Source organism: Sander lucioperca, unplaced genomic scaffold (assembly GCF_008315115.2).
Source record: "Sander lucioperca isolate FBNREF2018 unplaced genomic scaffold, SLUC_FBN_1.2 Unpl_40, whole genome shotgun sequence".
Lineage (NCBI taxonomy): Eukaryota > Metazoa > Chordata > Actinopteri > Perciformes > Percidae > Sander > Sander lucioperca.
In genome coordinates this window covers 1-16,299 of record NW_023396377.1, presented here as the reverse complement: position 1 = coordinate 16,299, position 16,299 = coordinate 1, and the positions used below count along the sequence as shown (strand labels likewise).

At 38.2% G+C, this 16,299-nt stretch overlaps 1 protein-coding gene and 1 long non-coding RNA gene across 2 annotated transcripts; both read right to left on the bottom strand.

The window, feature by feature from the left end:
- Positions 1 to 1,418: 1,418 nt before the first annotated feature.
- On the bottom strand, positions 1,419 to 11,322 carry LOC116042010. The gene is made up of 12 exons (XM_035998879.1): positions 11,119 to 11,322; positions 10,575 to 10,910; positions 10,149 to 10,448; positions 9,926 to 9,988; positions 9,475 to 9,564; positions 7,858 to 7,920; positions 7,407 to 7,484; positions 4,175 to 4,237; positions 3,603 to 3,722; positions 2,858 to 2,889; positions 2,446 to 2,514; positions 1,419 to 2,309 (listed from the first exon to the last, which is right to left on the bottom strand). The coding sequence occupies exons 1-12, from the start codon at positions 11,177 to 11,179 to the stop codon at positions 2,175 to 2,177; spliced, it is 1,410 nt and encodes a 469-aa protein (XP_035854772.1). The 5' UTR covers positions 11,180 to 11,322; the 3' UTR covers positions 1,419 to 2,174.
- A 1,502-nt stretch (positions 11,323 to 12,824) lies between these two features.
- On the bottom strand, positions 12,825 to 16,044 carry LOC116042011. The gene is made up of 3 exons (XR_004103082.2): positions 15,682 to 16,044; positions 15,555 to 15,583; positions 12,825 to 13,031 (listed from the first exon to the last, which is right to left on the bottom strand). It is a non-coding gene; the product is annotated as an uncharacterized LOC116042011 (long non-coding RNA).
- Positions 16,045 to 16,299: the final 255 nt, after the last annotated feature.

The following is a 16,299-nucleotide window of genomic DNA, read 5'->3' as shown; positions in this document are numbered from 1 at the left end:
AACTGTCACTTCCTCATCCTTCCTTCCTCTTATACAATGTGTCACTTGTTGCTTGGGCAGACCACATTAGCTTTTACGTTCCTCCTTCACTTATGGCCGACATGAACTGGTATGACGCTCACGCTGACCTGAAGTATCTGGAATTTAAAGGGTGCCCCTTAATCCCTGTTTGGGTTTCAAACTGTTTCCTCTCAGTCAGCTGTTTAAACTCGACGCTCAAATCAGTCATGGTGGGCGATGTGTCACTTCCTGTTGCTTTAATTTCTTTAATATCAAAATATAAACAATAACCTGAGATGTTAAAATTACTGAATATCAAACAATAACAGGTGATAGAAAAATAACAATAAAAAGCTGGGAGAAGGATGGCGAAAGCAGATAGGATGGTGAGGGCTTGGGAGCGGGGAGAAGGATGGCGAAGGCACTTGAAGGGCGAGAGCACTCAGGGGAGCACGGGGAAACCGGAGCAGAGAAGCCGAGAGGGAGACACTGGGGCTGGGGAGCAGAGGAGCCGAGGAATGGATGGTTGGGAGCGGAGACGGAGGCAGGTTGAAGCAGGGTGCCGTGGGAGGGGGACCGAATGGTGATGCCAGCTGACTGGAGACGACAAACAGGTGTGAGATGGTAACAGGGTGACTGGAGCAACGATCAAGCGAAAGATGGTCTGTTGGGCCGGGGTTGAAATACTGATCTTGATTGTAGATGGGAGGCAGGTGCGCGCAGCGGGAGACGGTGATGGTAGAAGGAAAACCAGGTGCGCTCAATCAGCTGGCAGCAGTAGTGGCATCAGTAGTGGGAGGAGAGAGGGGGAAAAACAACAACAGAGACACGAGGCAGGGCCAACAGAGAACTGACAGTGGGAAAAACCAAATAGAAAAATAGTAAACAAAATAAAAACTCACAGCCAGCTGGCCCCAACCATCACACCTAACAGCATATATTAACATATATTATGCTCAGTCATCAGTAATAGATGGAGTTTATTTTATTTTAAATTTCTGTGTTATGCCAAACATCTGGTCCATGCCACATAGGATTACAAGACACTGCTTTTATACAACACAGCATACATCTTTATACTTTTACAAAAGGAACAGCAAAAAAACAAGCAAAAATGACCACATTAAAAAGTACTTCTATATTATTATATATCTTTAAAAACATATTTGAAACAAGCCATTTCATGTGTTACTATAAGTACCACGGCGCATCATACCAACTGCTGTGGTTATTATGAATCATATTTCTGTCTATCTGTATCAGTGTCTCTGTGTCCCAACCGACAGCGGCAGATGGCCGACCACCAAGAGCCAGGGTCTGTCTGAGGTTTCTGCCTGTAAAAAGGAAGTTTTTCTTCGCCACTGTCGCACTAAGTGTTTGCTCTTTGGGGGAATTGTTGGGTCTTTGTAAATTATAGAATGTGGTCTAGACCTACTCTATCTGTAAAGGGTCCTGAGATAACTCCTGTTGTAATTTGACACTATAAATAAAATTGAATTGCATTGAATATGAACTGTACACTGACAAAAACGGCTACATTCCTGCAGATTATAATAACACTGATTAAAAAAATCTTTATCTCATTTCCCAGGCTCTCTCCAAGTATACTTAAGCTAAAATCCTCATATGCAAATAGCCAACTCAATATTTGTGCATCATCCATATGTACAAACAACCCGTTCTCATTCCAAACTCGTAAAATAAGGACTTTTGGACAGTGGCTGTCAGCGTCTGAAGCGATGAAAAAGGTGTCTTTCAGCGTGTTTGTGTAACGCACCGGGGAGAGCAGCAGTTAGACAGGATTTAGTGAATTGAACAAACCTGCTTGTCTTCTTCCAGACTGACAAACCGTCCAGTTTCAACAGTAAATGGTAAAATACAGAGATCTCAGCTGGGCACATAACCTTTTTAGATACATTATATACACATAACACAACATAATTTTCAATAATATACAGTATTTCTATGTTATCATCTTAAATGTAAGCTTTTTAGGTTCAATCCATACATGATCAGCCTGTTGCTCTTATTGAGAAATGCCTCGGCCATAGTTATAGAACATTGTGCGCACATCTCTTGATTATGAGCTAATCATTTGTTTATCATATCTTTCTTCCATATCAAGTAACCAAATATATCTGTAATGATACGAGCTGTAACTACCCTGTGCTCTATTAATTCTTTAGTTTGTTGATGGTGGCGTAGAGGTTGCTGAGATCAGCAGAGGCTGCAGCAGCAGCAGAGGAAGAGGGAGCTTTCACGGTGCTGCAGGTCACTGCATCATCTTCATCATCATCTCCACCCCGAGCCTGGGAAACAAAAAACAACACGTAAATTACACAATATGAAACGACAGAATAATGCAACATTATGATATCCAGCACCTCATAAACACAACACAATGCTCAATAATGACAGCATCACAGTAACCAATCAGCAGCTGACCTGGGCTCTCCTGTTGGTCTTCTTGGTGTAGCTGATGGAGGCGTAGGAAACACCATCTTCAGGATCAGCCTGCACAGAGGAGACGACATAAAGGCTGCTCAGTAACATGTGGGGACTTCATTGGGTTCTATTGTGGTGTCGTCCAGCTGCATCATCAGACTCCTCCACGGCTTCCCTCGCAGAAGGAAGTCAGACTCACAGAGTGGCTCACAGAGATACATTTTAAAAAGCTGATCGATTAACCAGGGAGTGTAACTTTCGTTGTGTGATCTGGTTTCTGGAGTCAATACAGTGTTTAAGCTCAGTATCTGACATTAACAAAGTCTATGAAGGATGTTTGGCTGTTGATGACACCGTCAGAGATGAGATGACAAACTGTACAGACATTTGATTACTGAGCCGCAAAACTTACCATGTTTTCAACCTCCGTCTGTGTTTTGTTCCCTGAAGAGAGAAAAGAGAGTTGTCTTTAGAATATTGAAATCCGTCCTCAACCAGAAAACGACCGTATAGGTCGATTGTGCAACTAGCTCTTACAGTACGTCTCATATTCACGTTTTGATTGGGTCAAACAAACACAGGACTCTCACTCAGGAGACCCGTGTCCCGTGTGAATCCAAAAGTTAACTGTCACTTTTTAAAATTAACCGACTTTTACGCAGCATATGTCATTTTTGGAGTCATTGACAATCAGCCTATTCTGTTGTTTAGTCCTTTTGTTGTCTTCCCGTCGAACATGCAACTTTTTGTTTTTCTGGGTCAAAATGTAATTTTTTTTCAATGTTTGGTGTTTTTGCTACACTTTTTGTTGCTTTTCTCATTGTTTTTGTCACTTTTTGCGACCTTTTTGTTACTATTCCCCAGGTTTTTTCAAGTTTTTGAAACTTTATCTGACATTTTTGTCACTCAATTCAACGTTCTTTTATCAATTATTTTCTTCAAATGCTATAAGATTGAATAAAACACCCAAACTCAATGAAAGTAGTGAACTGATCATTTAGTTTACTTGTGAAGAGTGTTGTAGTGAACCATCCATGTTATTTTTTTGACAATTTGGTTGAAAGAAACCCCAATTTCTGATATAGTAATTTTTTTGAAAATGGGTCACATTTGACCCAAGGAGGGTTTAGTATGAGGATGTGTTGCAATATTCTCACCTTTAGCTCTCTTCCATCTGAGGACAGCCACAGTGATGATTATGAGAGCTGCAACAACCACAGTGATGATTATGAGAGCTGCAACAGCCACATACACAACAATCAGCCACCACCACCAACCTGGAAAGAGAATTAAAAAAAACTATTAAAGGATGTTTGAACTGGAAGACAGAGAGATTTAAGAGAAAGACACATAGCATCTTTGAGTTACTACTGTGTAGTTTGTAAGTATCAAGTATCTATTGCTATATTGCTGCTGTGGTTGTTACTGATTCTGTATTTTTTTCAAATGTTCTTGTTGCTTTAGCTGTTTGTGTTCCACCTGAACAAATGAAATAACACTGTTCAGTTTCTGCTTTAAACTACGATGAATGGTCAGTTTTGCCTTTTCAGAAAGTGAGATAATCCAAGAAATGTTTCATTTTCCTTTTTACTATAAAAATATTAAACAATAAAAACCTGTGTCATTGAAAATTATAACAGACTTAAAAAAAAAAAACTAAAACATTAAAACTAGAGAAAGAGACTGACAGAAAGGTTTTAGTCATTTTGAAATGCAGTTTAGTTCTTACCTTTTGATGTGCTCATTGTCCCTGATGTTGGTGATATTGTAGTCGTCGTTGTTGCATCAGCAGCTTAATTAATACAATAGCAAAAAGGAACAAACTGTACATTTAGAAATAACCTTAACCATCTGGTATCATGACACAATGATGAAATATTAAAACCTCAGATCTACATTAATATTTAGTGTAATTTCCTTTTTTTACATGAACATATTAAACAATAAAAACTTGTTCCATTAAAAAAAATATGATAGAATGAAATCAAAACAATACATTTGGGAGAGAGAAAGACACTGACAGAGAGACAGAGATTCTAGAGAAAGACTTACTACCTGTGTTGGGCAAGTTACTTCCAAATGTAATACATTATAGATTACTAGTTACTGTCATTTGAGAGTAATTAGTTATATTACAATATTACTGTCTCTGAATTGTAATGCGTTACACTACTTTTGCATTACTTTTGAGTTACTTTCACCAAAATAACAGGGGAAATTTGATTTGGCAGCTAGCTTGTGAATTTCACCACCGGATCAATAAAGTCTCGTCTTTATCCACTTTAATACATCATAGATTATTCATATTTTGTATAATTAATATAAATATGCAAAGTAACTAAAGCTATACAAAATAGATAAGTAAAACGTATAATAGGCAAGTAGGAGAAAATGAAAATACTCAAAAGTATGGCATTGTTGTAAAATGTTTGTTTATAGCATTTCAATAAGAAATTCATGTTTAGGTTAAAACACTCTAAAGGAAATGTTCAATTATAGTGTGATTAAAACTCACTATTAACATTATTTACAGTACTTGATTTACAGCTGGTTTGTGAAAAGGTAGCCTACACAACCTTATTTAACAGTAATTTAGTTTTACTGCGAAGCGTCACAGGAAGTGCTTTTATTTTGAAGTAAGCTACACGGAAGTTGTCTGTTGTGTAGCCTACTCTTGCTAGCTTACTGAGAAGCAACATGTCCGTCAGGCTCCAGTTGTTCACTTTCTTGTTTGTAAAACTGCAACATATTGAACAGTAAATGGTCACAGTAAAAGACAAGCGCTTTTGGTCGTCATTCGAAGCCATTCCACTACAGGCAGAGTTACTCTCCACGGCTGATAAAATGCAATGATATTTACGTGTAGCAAGCCTCAGCATTAATTCCCGACATGTTTATATCTGTCAGCCGCTGACGTACCGTCACCTGTTGGGACATACATGCTGTCCGTACCGTCTCTGGTTCTGGTTCTGACCACGGGAACAGAAACAGGACAGCTCACTTCAACGCAGCGTAATAACTCCTGAAAATAATATTCATCTCGCAAATGTATTTGTCTCTGCAGTCATCTCAACCATCGAATACAGCGACAGGAAAATAATACGGCTCCTGTGAAGAAATGTGTCGCGGTGTTGGTGAATTCTTAAAAAAACCAATGCACCACTAAATGTTGCGTTAAAATGCGTTGTAACTCGCGTTACTGAGATTGTAACGAGTATAATATTACCAAAATTTAATTAGTAATGCGTTATATTACTGCATTACAGAAAAAAGGAATACATTACTGTAATTGCGTTACTTTGTAACGCGTTACTCCCAACACTGCTTACCAGAGGTGTGGACTCGAGTCATGTGACTTGGACTCGAGTCAGACTCGAGTCATGAATTTGATGACTTCAGACTCGACTCGACAAAATGTACAAAGACTTGCAACTCGACTTGGACTTTAACATCAATGACTCGTGACTTCACTTGGACTTGCACCTTTTGACTCGAGAAGACTTGCTACTTCCCATGAAAACTGGGGAAGAAAATGTTCACACGGCCGCGCCGCTCTCAGTTTATCTGCATCTGTGAAAAAAATGTGCACCACCTGTATGCATGCAGAGAGCACGCGCGCTGCCTGCACGACATCCAATCACTGTAGTCCCACGTTGTTTTGATTCGACAGCATCTAAGCAGGCACATTGCAAGACAACCAATGAAGCACGAGCAACAACGAGCCAGTTGGCAAAATGATACCGAAGATAGTTTCGTTTGGCTATAACAATTACGAGGTAGTCGACAAAAAAAGAGTTGCAATTTGCAAAACATGCGGGTCGAAGATTACAGACGGAGCTGCCACAACGTCCAACTTTGTTCGACACCTGAAGTTGCACAAAGAAAGGTAAGTTTTGAACGAATGCTAAGCACCTTATCGGATGTATGTACTGTAACATACTAGCTGCTGCATATTTACTGTATCAACGAGACAGTAAACGCACGTCTCCCTTGCTGGTTCATGCTTACAAAAATAGGGATTTTTGAAACCTGATTATATGAGGTGAGTGTAGCACACTCAGATGGAAAACCTCGCCAACATCATGTCAACGTCCGTTTTAAAGTAACGTTACCATAACACAGTCACAGTAGATCCACCATTAGCCTTCCCTTTTCATATCAGGGGTTGTATTCGCTATAACTACCGCCTCGCTATACATTATCCCGCTTATTACATGGCTACCTATCAAATAAATCATTACTTTGACACAAAATATTGATTTAAAAAGGAGTTTATTGATTTAAAAACGATTGTATTGCTTCCGCTAAACCGAACTGCGTCCATAGCAACGCTCTGTTTTTCATGGCAACGGTCTGTTATACTTCGCAGCGGTCTGTTATCAAGAAATAACAGGCCGCATTCTACATTGGAATTCAACCAAGCCATGTAATAAAATAAAATAATAACGATTATAGTAGTAATGTTCAGAGATGCAATAGATTATTATAGTGCAGTTCTTAACTAATGGGAATATTGTTTAGCTTATTTTTGGTTTAATTTGGTTTACTTTAATTATTTAATTTATTCAATTATTTTGTTTTGCTATACTTTTCATGCCAACTTGCCATGGCCCCCCTAGTACTCACTCGCAGCACCCAGGGGTCCCCGTCCCCACTTTGAAAACCACTGCTATAAATCATATGACTTCAGTTTCTTGAGAGAAAGGGCTTTCTTATGACTTTTGAAGCAGTGAAAATATTCTTAATATTGCATACACTGAAACTGAAATGACTTGAAATGACTCGAAACTAAAATGGTAGGACTTTGGACTCGACTTGAGACTTGTTGGCTTTGACTTGTGACTCGACTCGGGACTTGCCTCATCTTTGACTCGACTTGACTCGGGACTCGAGGGCAAAGACTTGAGACTTACTTGTGACTTGCATAACAATGACTTTGTCCCACCTCTGCTGCTTACTACCTTGTAGTTTGGTTGAAGGATCATTGATTGCTGTGGTGGTTGTTACTGATTCTGTCCTTTTAGCAGAAGTTCTTGTTGCTTTAGTTGTTGCTGACAAATGAAATAACACTGTTCAGTGATAACATATCTAAATGTCTACCAATGTGTTCTTTTACTATTTATTTAAATGTATTTTATCGTTATTAATACATACTGTGTGTATATGTTTATACTTATATTGTTTATATTCTTTTTATCCTTCTTATATTTGAATGTGTGACATGCTCCAACAACACCATGACAAATTCCTCATATGTGCAACGTACTTGGCAATAAAGCCCTTTCTGATTCTGATTCTGATTCTGATCGACTGTAACTAAAGGAGGAATGATGATTTTAAACTTAAAAGTCATTGAATAAACAAGTTTTGGGTAGTTTTAGTAATTTTGATCTGATACAGTTTAGTTCTTACCTTTTGATGTGCTCATTGTCCCTGATGTTGGTGATATTGTTGTCGTCGTTGTTGCATCAGCAGCTTAATTAATACAATAGCAAAAAGGAACAAACTGTACATTTAGAATTAACCTTAACCATCTGGTATCATGACACAATGATGAAATATTAAAACCTCAGATCGACACAAATATTTAGTGTAATTTCTTTTTTTAACATGAACATATTAAACAATAAAAAATTTATTCCATTAAAAAACTATGATAGAATGAAATCAAAACAATACGTTTGGGAGAGAGAAAGACACTGACAGGGAGACAGAGATTCTAGAGAAAGACTTACTACCAGTGTTGGGCAAGTTACTTCCAAAATGTAATACATTATAGATTACTAGTTACTGTCATTTGAGAGTAATTAGTTATATTACAATATTACTGTCTCTGAATTGTAATGCGTTACACTACTTTTGCATTACTTTTGAGTTACTTTCACCAAAATAACAGGGGAAATTTGATTTGGCAGCTAGCTTGTGAATTTCACCACCGGATCAATAAAGTCTCGTCTTTATCCACTTTAATACATCATAGATTATTCATATTTTGTATAATTAATATAAATATGCAAAGTAACTAAAGCTATACAAAATAGATAAGTAAAACGTATAATAGGCAAGTAGGAGAAAATGAAAATACTCAAAAGTATGGCATTGTTGTAAAATGTTTGTTTATAGCATTTCAATAAGAAATTCATGTTTAGGTTAAAACACTCTAAAGGAAATGTTCAATTATAGTGTGATTAAAACTCACTATTAACATTATTTACAGTACTTGATTTACAGCTGGTTTGTGAAAAGGTAGCCTACACAACCTTATTTAACAGTAATTTAGTTTTACTGCGAAGCGTCACAGGAAGTGCTTTTATTTTGAAGTAAGCTACACGGAAGTTGTCTGTTGTGTAGCCTACTCTTGCTAGCTTACTGAGATGCAACATGTCCGTCAGGCTCAAGTTGTTCACTTTCTTGTTTGTAAAACTGCAACATATTGAACAGTAAATGGTCACAGTAAAAGACAAGCGCTTTTGGTTGTCATTCGAAGCCATTCCACTACAGGCAGAGTTACTCTCCACGGCTGATAAAATGCAATGATATTTACGTGTAGCAAGCCTCAACATTAATTCCCGACATGTTTATATCTGTCAGCCGCTGACTTACCGTCACCTGTTGGGACATACATGCTGTCCGTACCGTCTCTGGTTCTGGTTCTGACCACGGGAACAGAAACAGGACAGCTCACTTCAACGCAGCGTAATAACTCCTGAAAATAATATCCATCTCGCAAATGTATTTGTCTCTGCAGTCATCTCAACCATCGAATACAGCGACAGGAAAATAATACGGCTTTTTTTTTTTTTCCTGTGAAGAAATGTGTCGCGGTGTTGGTGAATTCTTAAAAAAACAAATGCACCACTAAATGTTGCGTTAAAATACATTGTAACTCGCGTTACTGAGATTGTAACGAGTATAATATTACCAAAATTTAATTAGTAATGTGTTATATTACTGCGTTACAGAAAAAAGGAATACATTACTGTAATTGCGTTACTTTTGTAACGCGTTACTCCCAACACTGCTTACTACCTTGTAGTTTGGTTGAAGGATCATTGATTGCTGTGGTGGTTGTTACTGATTCTGTCCTTTTAGCAGAAGTTCTTGTTGCTTCAGTTGTTGCTGACAAATGAAATAACACTGTTCAGTGATAACATATCTAAATGTCTACCAATGTGTTCTTTTACTATTTATTTAAATGTATTTTATCGTTATTAATACATACTGTGTGTATATGTTTATACTTATATTGTTTATATTCTTTTTATCCTTCTTATATTTGAATGTGTGACATGCTCCAACAACACCATGACAAATTCCTCGTATGTGCAACGTACTTGGCAATAAAGCCCTTTCTGATTCTGATTCTGATTCTGATCGACTGTAACTAAAGGAGGAATGATGATTTTAAACTTAAAAGTCATTGAATAAACAAGTTTTGGGTAGTTTTAGTAATTTTGATCTGATACAGTTTAGTTCTTACCTTTTGATGTGCTCATTGTCCCTGATGTTGGTGATATTGTTGTCGTCGTCGTTGCATCAGCAGCTTAATTAATACAATAGAAAAATGCAACAAACTACGTTTAGAAATAAGCTTAACCATCTGACATCATGACACAATAATGAAATATTAAAACCTCAGATCTACACTAATATTTAGTGTAATTATCCACAAAGTGATTGTAAACAGCTCATCATGTTCTCACCTGGTTTCTCTCTTGAGGACTGAGGAGGGATGAAGGGAAACAGCTGCACTTCTTTTGTGTAACCATCTGTCACTTCACACTTCAATAAGTTAGACCTTGGTTTGTAAATTAATCCAGAACCCACAGGATCCAGCAATTTCACACCGGCGTAGCAGCCATTCTGTGATGTCTCAATGTTTGGGTGATCTTTAACTTTAATGTCTTTACCCTCATACAGCCACTTCACCGTGTGTCTACAATCATCATATGTCCACACAAAGCAGTTTAACGTCACTACATCATTGTTCTTCTTTTCAGTCACTGGTGAAGATGGAGATATTGAGAGAAAAAGACAACAAGAGTTAATTAAACTTCATCACTGTAATCATAAATATTGTAATGCGTCAGTATATTGTTCTTGATAGAAAACATGAGATAAATACTCACTGGTAATAACAGAGAGATAAACCTCAGCGTCTCGACCTTGTTTTTGTCCTGCTTTGTTGTACTGCTGACAGAAGTAACTACCAGCATCCTCCTCTATGATATTCTTTATAACCAGAGAACAGTTCTCTGTAACTCTCAGTCTGTCCGATTTAGCTTTGGCGTTTACACCAATCTGACCAAGTATAACCAGCTCTACTTCCGTGCTTCTTAAATAACTGAAATTCCATGTTGTACCATCACAGTTATTCTGATCATCTCTCACATTTTCACAGGACAAAGTGACTTCATCTCCATCTCTGACAGTGGAGGAGAGCAGAAACTGTCTGTTTGCTGCTGCTGAGAAGATGAGAGAGAAATATATGAGTTCACTAAACTTACCATGTTAATGACAAACAACATATTTGTCTTAGTTGAATAACATTTAGGAAGTAAAGTATCTTTCATAAGAATGATGAAGTCAATTGTTGCAATATGCCTTCCATATATATATATATATATATATATATATATATATATATATATATATATATATATGTCTTCTTACCTGTAAAGTTAAGCAGCAGTATCAGAAATAAAGACATTTTGATCCATTTGAAGTCTTCCATCGTGCTTCTCTGTGTCTCTGCTTCTTCTCTCTCTCGTTCTGATGATCAGAACTGTTTCTAAAATAGTGCTTTAGTCGAGAGATGCTGCACCTACTTCCTGTAATTAGGATTATGTCACTTCCTCATAATGACTTTTAGGGTTAGGGGTAAACTGATTGCATTCCTTATAGACGCCAAACAGCCAAAAGCTTTTTTTCAATTTTCACTTTTGCATTTTTTAAAACATAGTTTTCTCTCATAGTTAAATGTTTCTGCGTTCATTGATCCAATCTAACGCTGCAACAAACAAACTGTATTAATCTCATGTTGAGTCTGGTGTTCACACTGTGTACAGTCCCAGGGGGCATTTGTGAAACTGAAGTGTTTCACACCTAAAAGAAGAAGAAGACGAATGAGGAAGTTGAGCGTGTGAAGATTGTTGGTTAAGATAAGTGTTCGCAGTAATGCAGCTTGTTTACTTCAGATGGTGTTTATTAGAAACCAGACAGGATTCATGGTGATGTTTGACAGCACACATGAACACACAGGTGAAGAGTCAAACTCCTCGCCCAGCAGGATTTCACTCTTGATGTCCGTGGTGCAATATGGTGATACTGTAGCAGCTGAAAGAACACACATAAGATGAGGTTTTACTGTCTGAGACCTGTTGGTTCCTCATTGTATCTTTGCAGTTTGTTTCTGAGAACTGAAGGAGAAGTGTCTGGGTGAGAATGTGGGTAACACCAGCAGCAGAGCTCTGCAGGTTTTACCCTCTAATGAGGACCAGATAAACATCAGAAACACGCAGACAGTCCACACTTTATTAGGACAAAGAGACACTTATTGAGTTGTGTTGAAAACTACTTTAACCCCTGGAAGGTTTGGGCTCAATGAGACTAGTTTCAACAAACGGTTAAAACACTGATGAGAGTCCTGACTGAACTGAGTGAGGCGACTGGGACAGGAGAAAAAGTCAGAGGACATCTGGTGGACAGGAAGAGAATGGCAGTGAACTGGTTTGAGGAAGTGTGAATGTGTCTGGAGGGACAGAGAGGCAGAATGGGACACACTGCAGAGACGACTAGTTGGACGTTTAAGATGTGTGAGATGTTTTTACGACAATATTAGATCACAGTAGGTGGTCGTGTGCATCCCAAACCTATGAACGTAGCCTGAGTTATTATATTTCTGTTGATTCTCAGGTAACTTTGGGTGCATTTCTGTTTTCAGACACATTTGAGTGCTCAGTGAGAACAGAGCTGTTCAAGCCAACAGAGGGAAGCTCCACTACTAGAAGTGGACAAGAGGAGGGAGGTTGTACTTCTAGTAGAGGCAGTAAAGAATATTCACTTTTCATTATGACTCTGTTAGTACATGAAGGAAGCACAAAACACAGAGTAGAATGAAGTGGTGAACATTTCTTTATTTGAAGATTATATTGTTATCAGAATAAAGAGAAGACTGTTACTGACTCCGAAAGCGGATTAAAATCAGTTATTCTGCACATAGACATCAAGCTCAAGCTGCTGGAGCTTCAATAACAAGCAGTACATCTTAAAATCAGCTCTGAAATCTGCAGCTGGAAGACTATTTCAGGAAGTTAACAAGAGTTAAATGAAGTTCAAATCCAGCTGCTGTTCTCAACTGGCTGCAGATGAGAAAAGGGTTTTTACAATTGATGCAGGAAAATACATCAGACTAAAATAAAATAAGCCTTAATGATTCTTTTTGTTATTTCCAGTCTTGAACTACTCCAGTAGAAGGTGACGAGTTGATCAGTGGAGTCTGATGGAGGCAGAAGTGTTGGTCAAACTCCATCAGGAGATCTGATGTTTTCATAGTTCACTGTCTCATCATCTACATCATAACACACCTGTGAAAAACAACACAACACAATCAAAGACACACTTTCCAATCCCAATCCCACTTCTCTGATCTGTAGGCGTCCACCGCCCCACATTTAGCTCAGGGAAATAAGAAATAAGTTAAAGACAACAAGTACATTTCATTACACTCATTAGGAAGATGCTTTTGTTACAATTACTGAATTCAAGACCAAAAGTAACATAAATATGTTTACCTCTTAAGGAACGGCTGCATTTTCAAGCTTTTTGGTCTAATCATACCCAAATTAAAAGTAGTACAGCTCCCATATACTTTGACACTCTGGGGTGTGCCTGATATCATTGGAAAGGAAACACTCTCAAGTTTTTGTTACAAGTGTCAGGGTGATTCTAGACCTTACTGACAGAGTTACAGAGGCAAGAATGGAGGGTTTTTATTTCTGTCCAAGTCATACATCTGTAAAATGATTAAAATACACTGCTGTAAACATATCTGGTAAGATACACCAATGCAATAGCCACATGTCTCAGCTTACTACAGAAAAATTCCAGAAGCCAAAAGACTCAAAAATGGATTTTATATGATTTTTTTTCTACATATATGTCTGTGCGTTTTTCTGATTTCCATTTGAAAAGTGCAAAGAAAAAAGCCAATAAAGTACAAAATAAAACACTTCTCAAATACACAAACACACCCACATCAATCATACACATACTTGAAATAACTATATACAAAAATACATAGAAATAAGTCATTATGAACCCGCACAGGGTGTGATATGCTTAGAGGGTTTTCACGACGCGTCATCAGACCCGAAGTCGCCATGTTGGAGGTACTCCGCATCACAACAAAGCACAGGCACTGAAGTAGATCCCGAACGGCGTCAAGGAAAATGGTTAATTATTGCCGTGTTTTAGGTTGTACCAATAGGTCAGACCGAGAAAAACATTTGGAATAATATCGACTTCCAAAAGTTATTAAAAACCAGGGAGAGGAATGCCAGAAGTTATCAGAGGAAAGGAGGCGCTTGTGGTTGGCAACGCTCAACCAGGATCTACGAGAGAAAAATCGGTCTTGTTCGGTCTTTGAAATAAAAAAAAAAAACTATTGAGAGTCACTTGGCTACACCTTGAGTATCGCAATGATATCATACAGTTAAGGTTAAGTTGATTAAAGACGTTATTGCAGTACTTACTTTGGCCTTCACAACACAACGGTCGTTAATGACTTGGTACTGCGTCTCCCTCACCCATCACACACCATCTGGTTATAAGCCTCCAAACTTTTGTAGGATTTAAGGTCTTCCGCTGTGTACGGGCTCGGCGAGAAAACCAGGTAGTTGACTATATCGGGATATGCAACTGAAGGAAGAATCACTGGGTCGCCATGGATCCAAGAAGAGGGAGCCAACTTGTAGGGATCTGCATCATTTCTCAAAATATTGCGCCTTTTTTGTGGTCAAAGTCCTTCCATGCCTTTGCATCTTGGACGCGTTTTGATGAGCTTTTCTGTTGTTTAGATATAAAATATTAAAGCATCCAAAGTGGACAATACTCCATTACTCCATTCAGTTGTTTACACCGAGTGCCTCCAACATGGCCGCGCATCCAGGTTACCGCCCAGAACGTGACGTCGGTGAAAACCCTCTATAGGAGGCCCTGTTTTTGCTTTGACACAGCTCCAGCCATTACAGGGTTAAAATTTCACTGGCACATTTGGTATCTATCGACTTGTCTGTTCATTGGCTAAAAATGTAGACGGGTCTTATAGCATTTAAATCTAACTGGTCCGAGCAAATGTCGATCGTTTTCACGTGGGTTCAAATCGTGTCAGGAGTCTTCAGCTTTCTTATTGGTGTATCACAGGCAAACCTGCACCGATTGGCTTATAGCAGGTATCCATGGAAACCTTAGAAGTCAGAGAATACAGTGACGCCCACATCAAGTTGCTAGGAGCCTCAGGAGGGAAGCGAGCAGCGTTAGAAGTGCGGAAATGAAAAACAGTTTAGCGATTTTCCGTTGTGATTCGGCCAGAAACATCAAGATTGTGAGGCGAGCAGCTCGTTTTGGATATAATGACTTGGATATTCCATTTCCGTGGACTCTTGGGGATTTAAGGAAAAAAAATCCCCGCAGTGGCTAAAGGGACAAGGAAAAAGGTATGAATGCACTACACACCAGCTGCGCTGTTTACGCTGTATTGTTTTATTTTCTATAACTTTGTAGCAGTTGTATAACTGCTATAAATCATCTTATGCTTTGTGTGTGGGCTTAATGGAATCATTAGAGACTAAGCTTCCAATTGGTGTGTCGCATGGCTGTATATTTTGAAGATTTAATGCTTTAAAGTTATAAAAACCTTTATGAGTGGACGTTACAGCGACGCCACAGCCACAAGCTGTGCCGTAGACGGTACAGTGACTCTTATTTGCGTCACTTCACCTGTTTATTGTTGTCTCCTGTCTTCTTCTATCTAAATGTACAGTTTATAATGAAGAGTGTGTAAAGCATCAACTGTAAAAACATTTCATTATTTTGTTGTAAAAACTCACAGCGATTTCCTCCGTCTGTGTTTTCTTCTCTGAAAAGAAGAGAGGAAGAGTGGACTTCAGTTTCCACAGTGAAAATCAGCTTCATCAAAACTTGTTGTTTCTAAGTTTGATCTGTGAATGTTCTCACCTTTAGCTCTCGTCCACATGTTGACCGCCACAACAATTATTATGAGAGCTGCTAAACCCACGGGCACAAAGATGATCCTCCCCCAACCTGGAGAGAGAAGGACAACATCAGAGATATGTTTTAGTTGGAGCTTTGAGACTTAAAAGAGGAGACAGTGATATATTGGAGTTGTTAGTTACATCAAAGTGTCTAAATGTTCCACTACATCAATGCAAATATGCAATGTTATTTTATTCTGAAAAACAGATTTCATCATTTTCAAAGAGAAAAAGCAGATTAAACCAGATCTTATTTAAAGTATCCATGTCTTTGGTTTCAGAGAAAGACTTGGACTCCAGCTTTATTCATGCTGTCACTGAGTTCTTCAGAAGAAATCAATAATCATTTTCTAAATCACTTTCTGTGTTCTGCTTTAAACCACAAAGAGTGCGTTAATCAAACAACATTTTTTCTTTTCTTTTTTTGCCATGAAAAGATTAAACAATAAAAACCTGTTCCATTAAAAAAAATATCATAGAATGAAATCAAAACCAATTTAAATAAGTTTGGGAGAGAGAGAGACACTGACAGATATTCTAGAGAAAAACGTTCTGTAAAATCTATGAGTTACTACCTTGT

Bases quoted from the DNA above. Each gene is read 5' to 3' on its own strand.
- LOC116042010 (XM_035998879.1), bottom strand. From the start codon at position 11,179: ATGGAAGACTTCAAATGGATCAAAATGTCTTTATTTCTGATACTGCTG. The intron at 10,449-10,574 runs GTGAGTATTTAT...CATCTTCACCAG, and splicing joins TTATCTCTCTGTTATTACCA to TGACTGAAAAGAAGAACAAT. The intron at 2,310-2,445 runs GTCAGCTGCTGA...TTTGTTTCCCAG, and splicing joins AGACCAACAGGAGAGCCCAG to GCTCGGGGTGGAGATGATGA.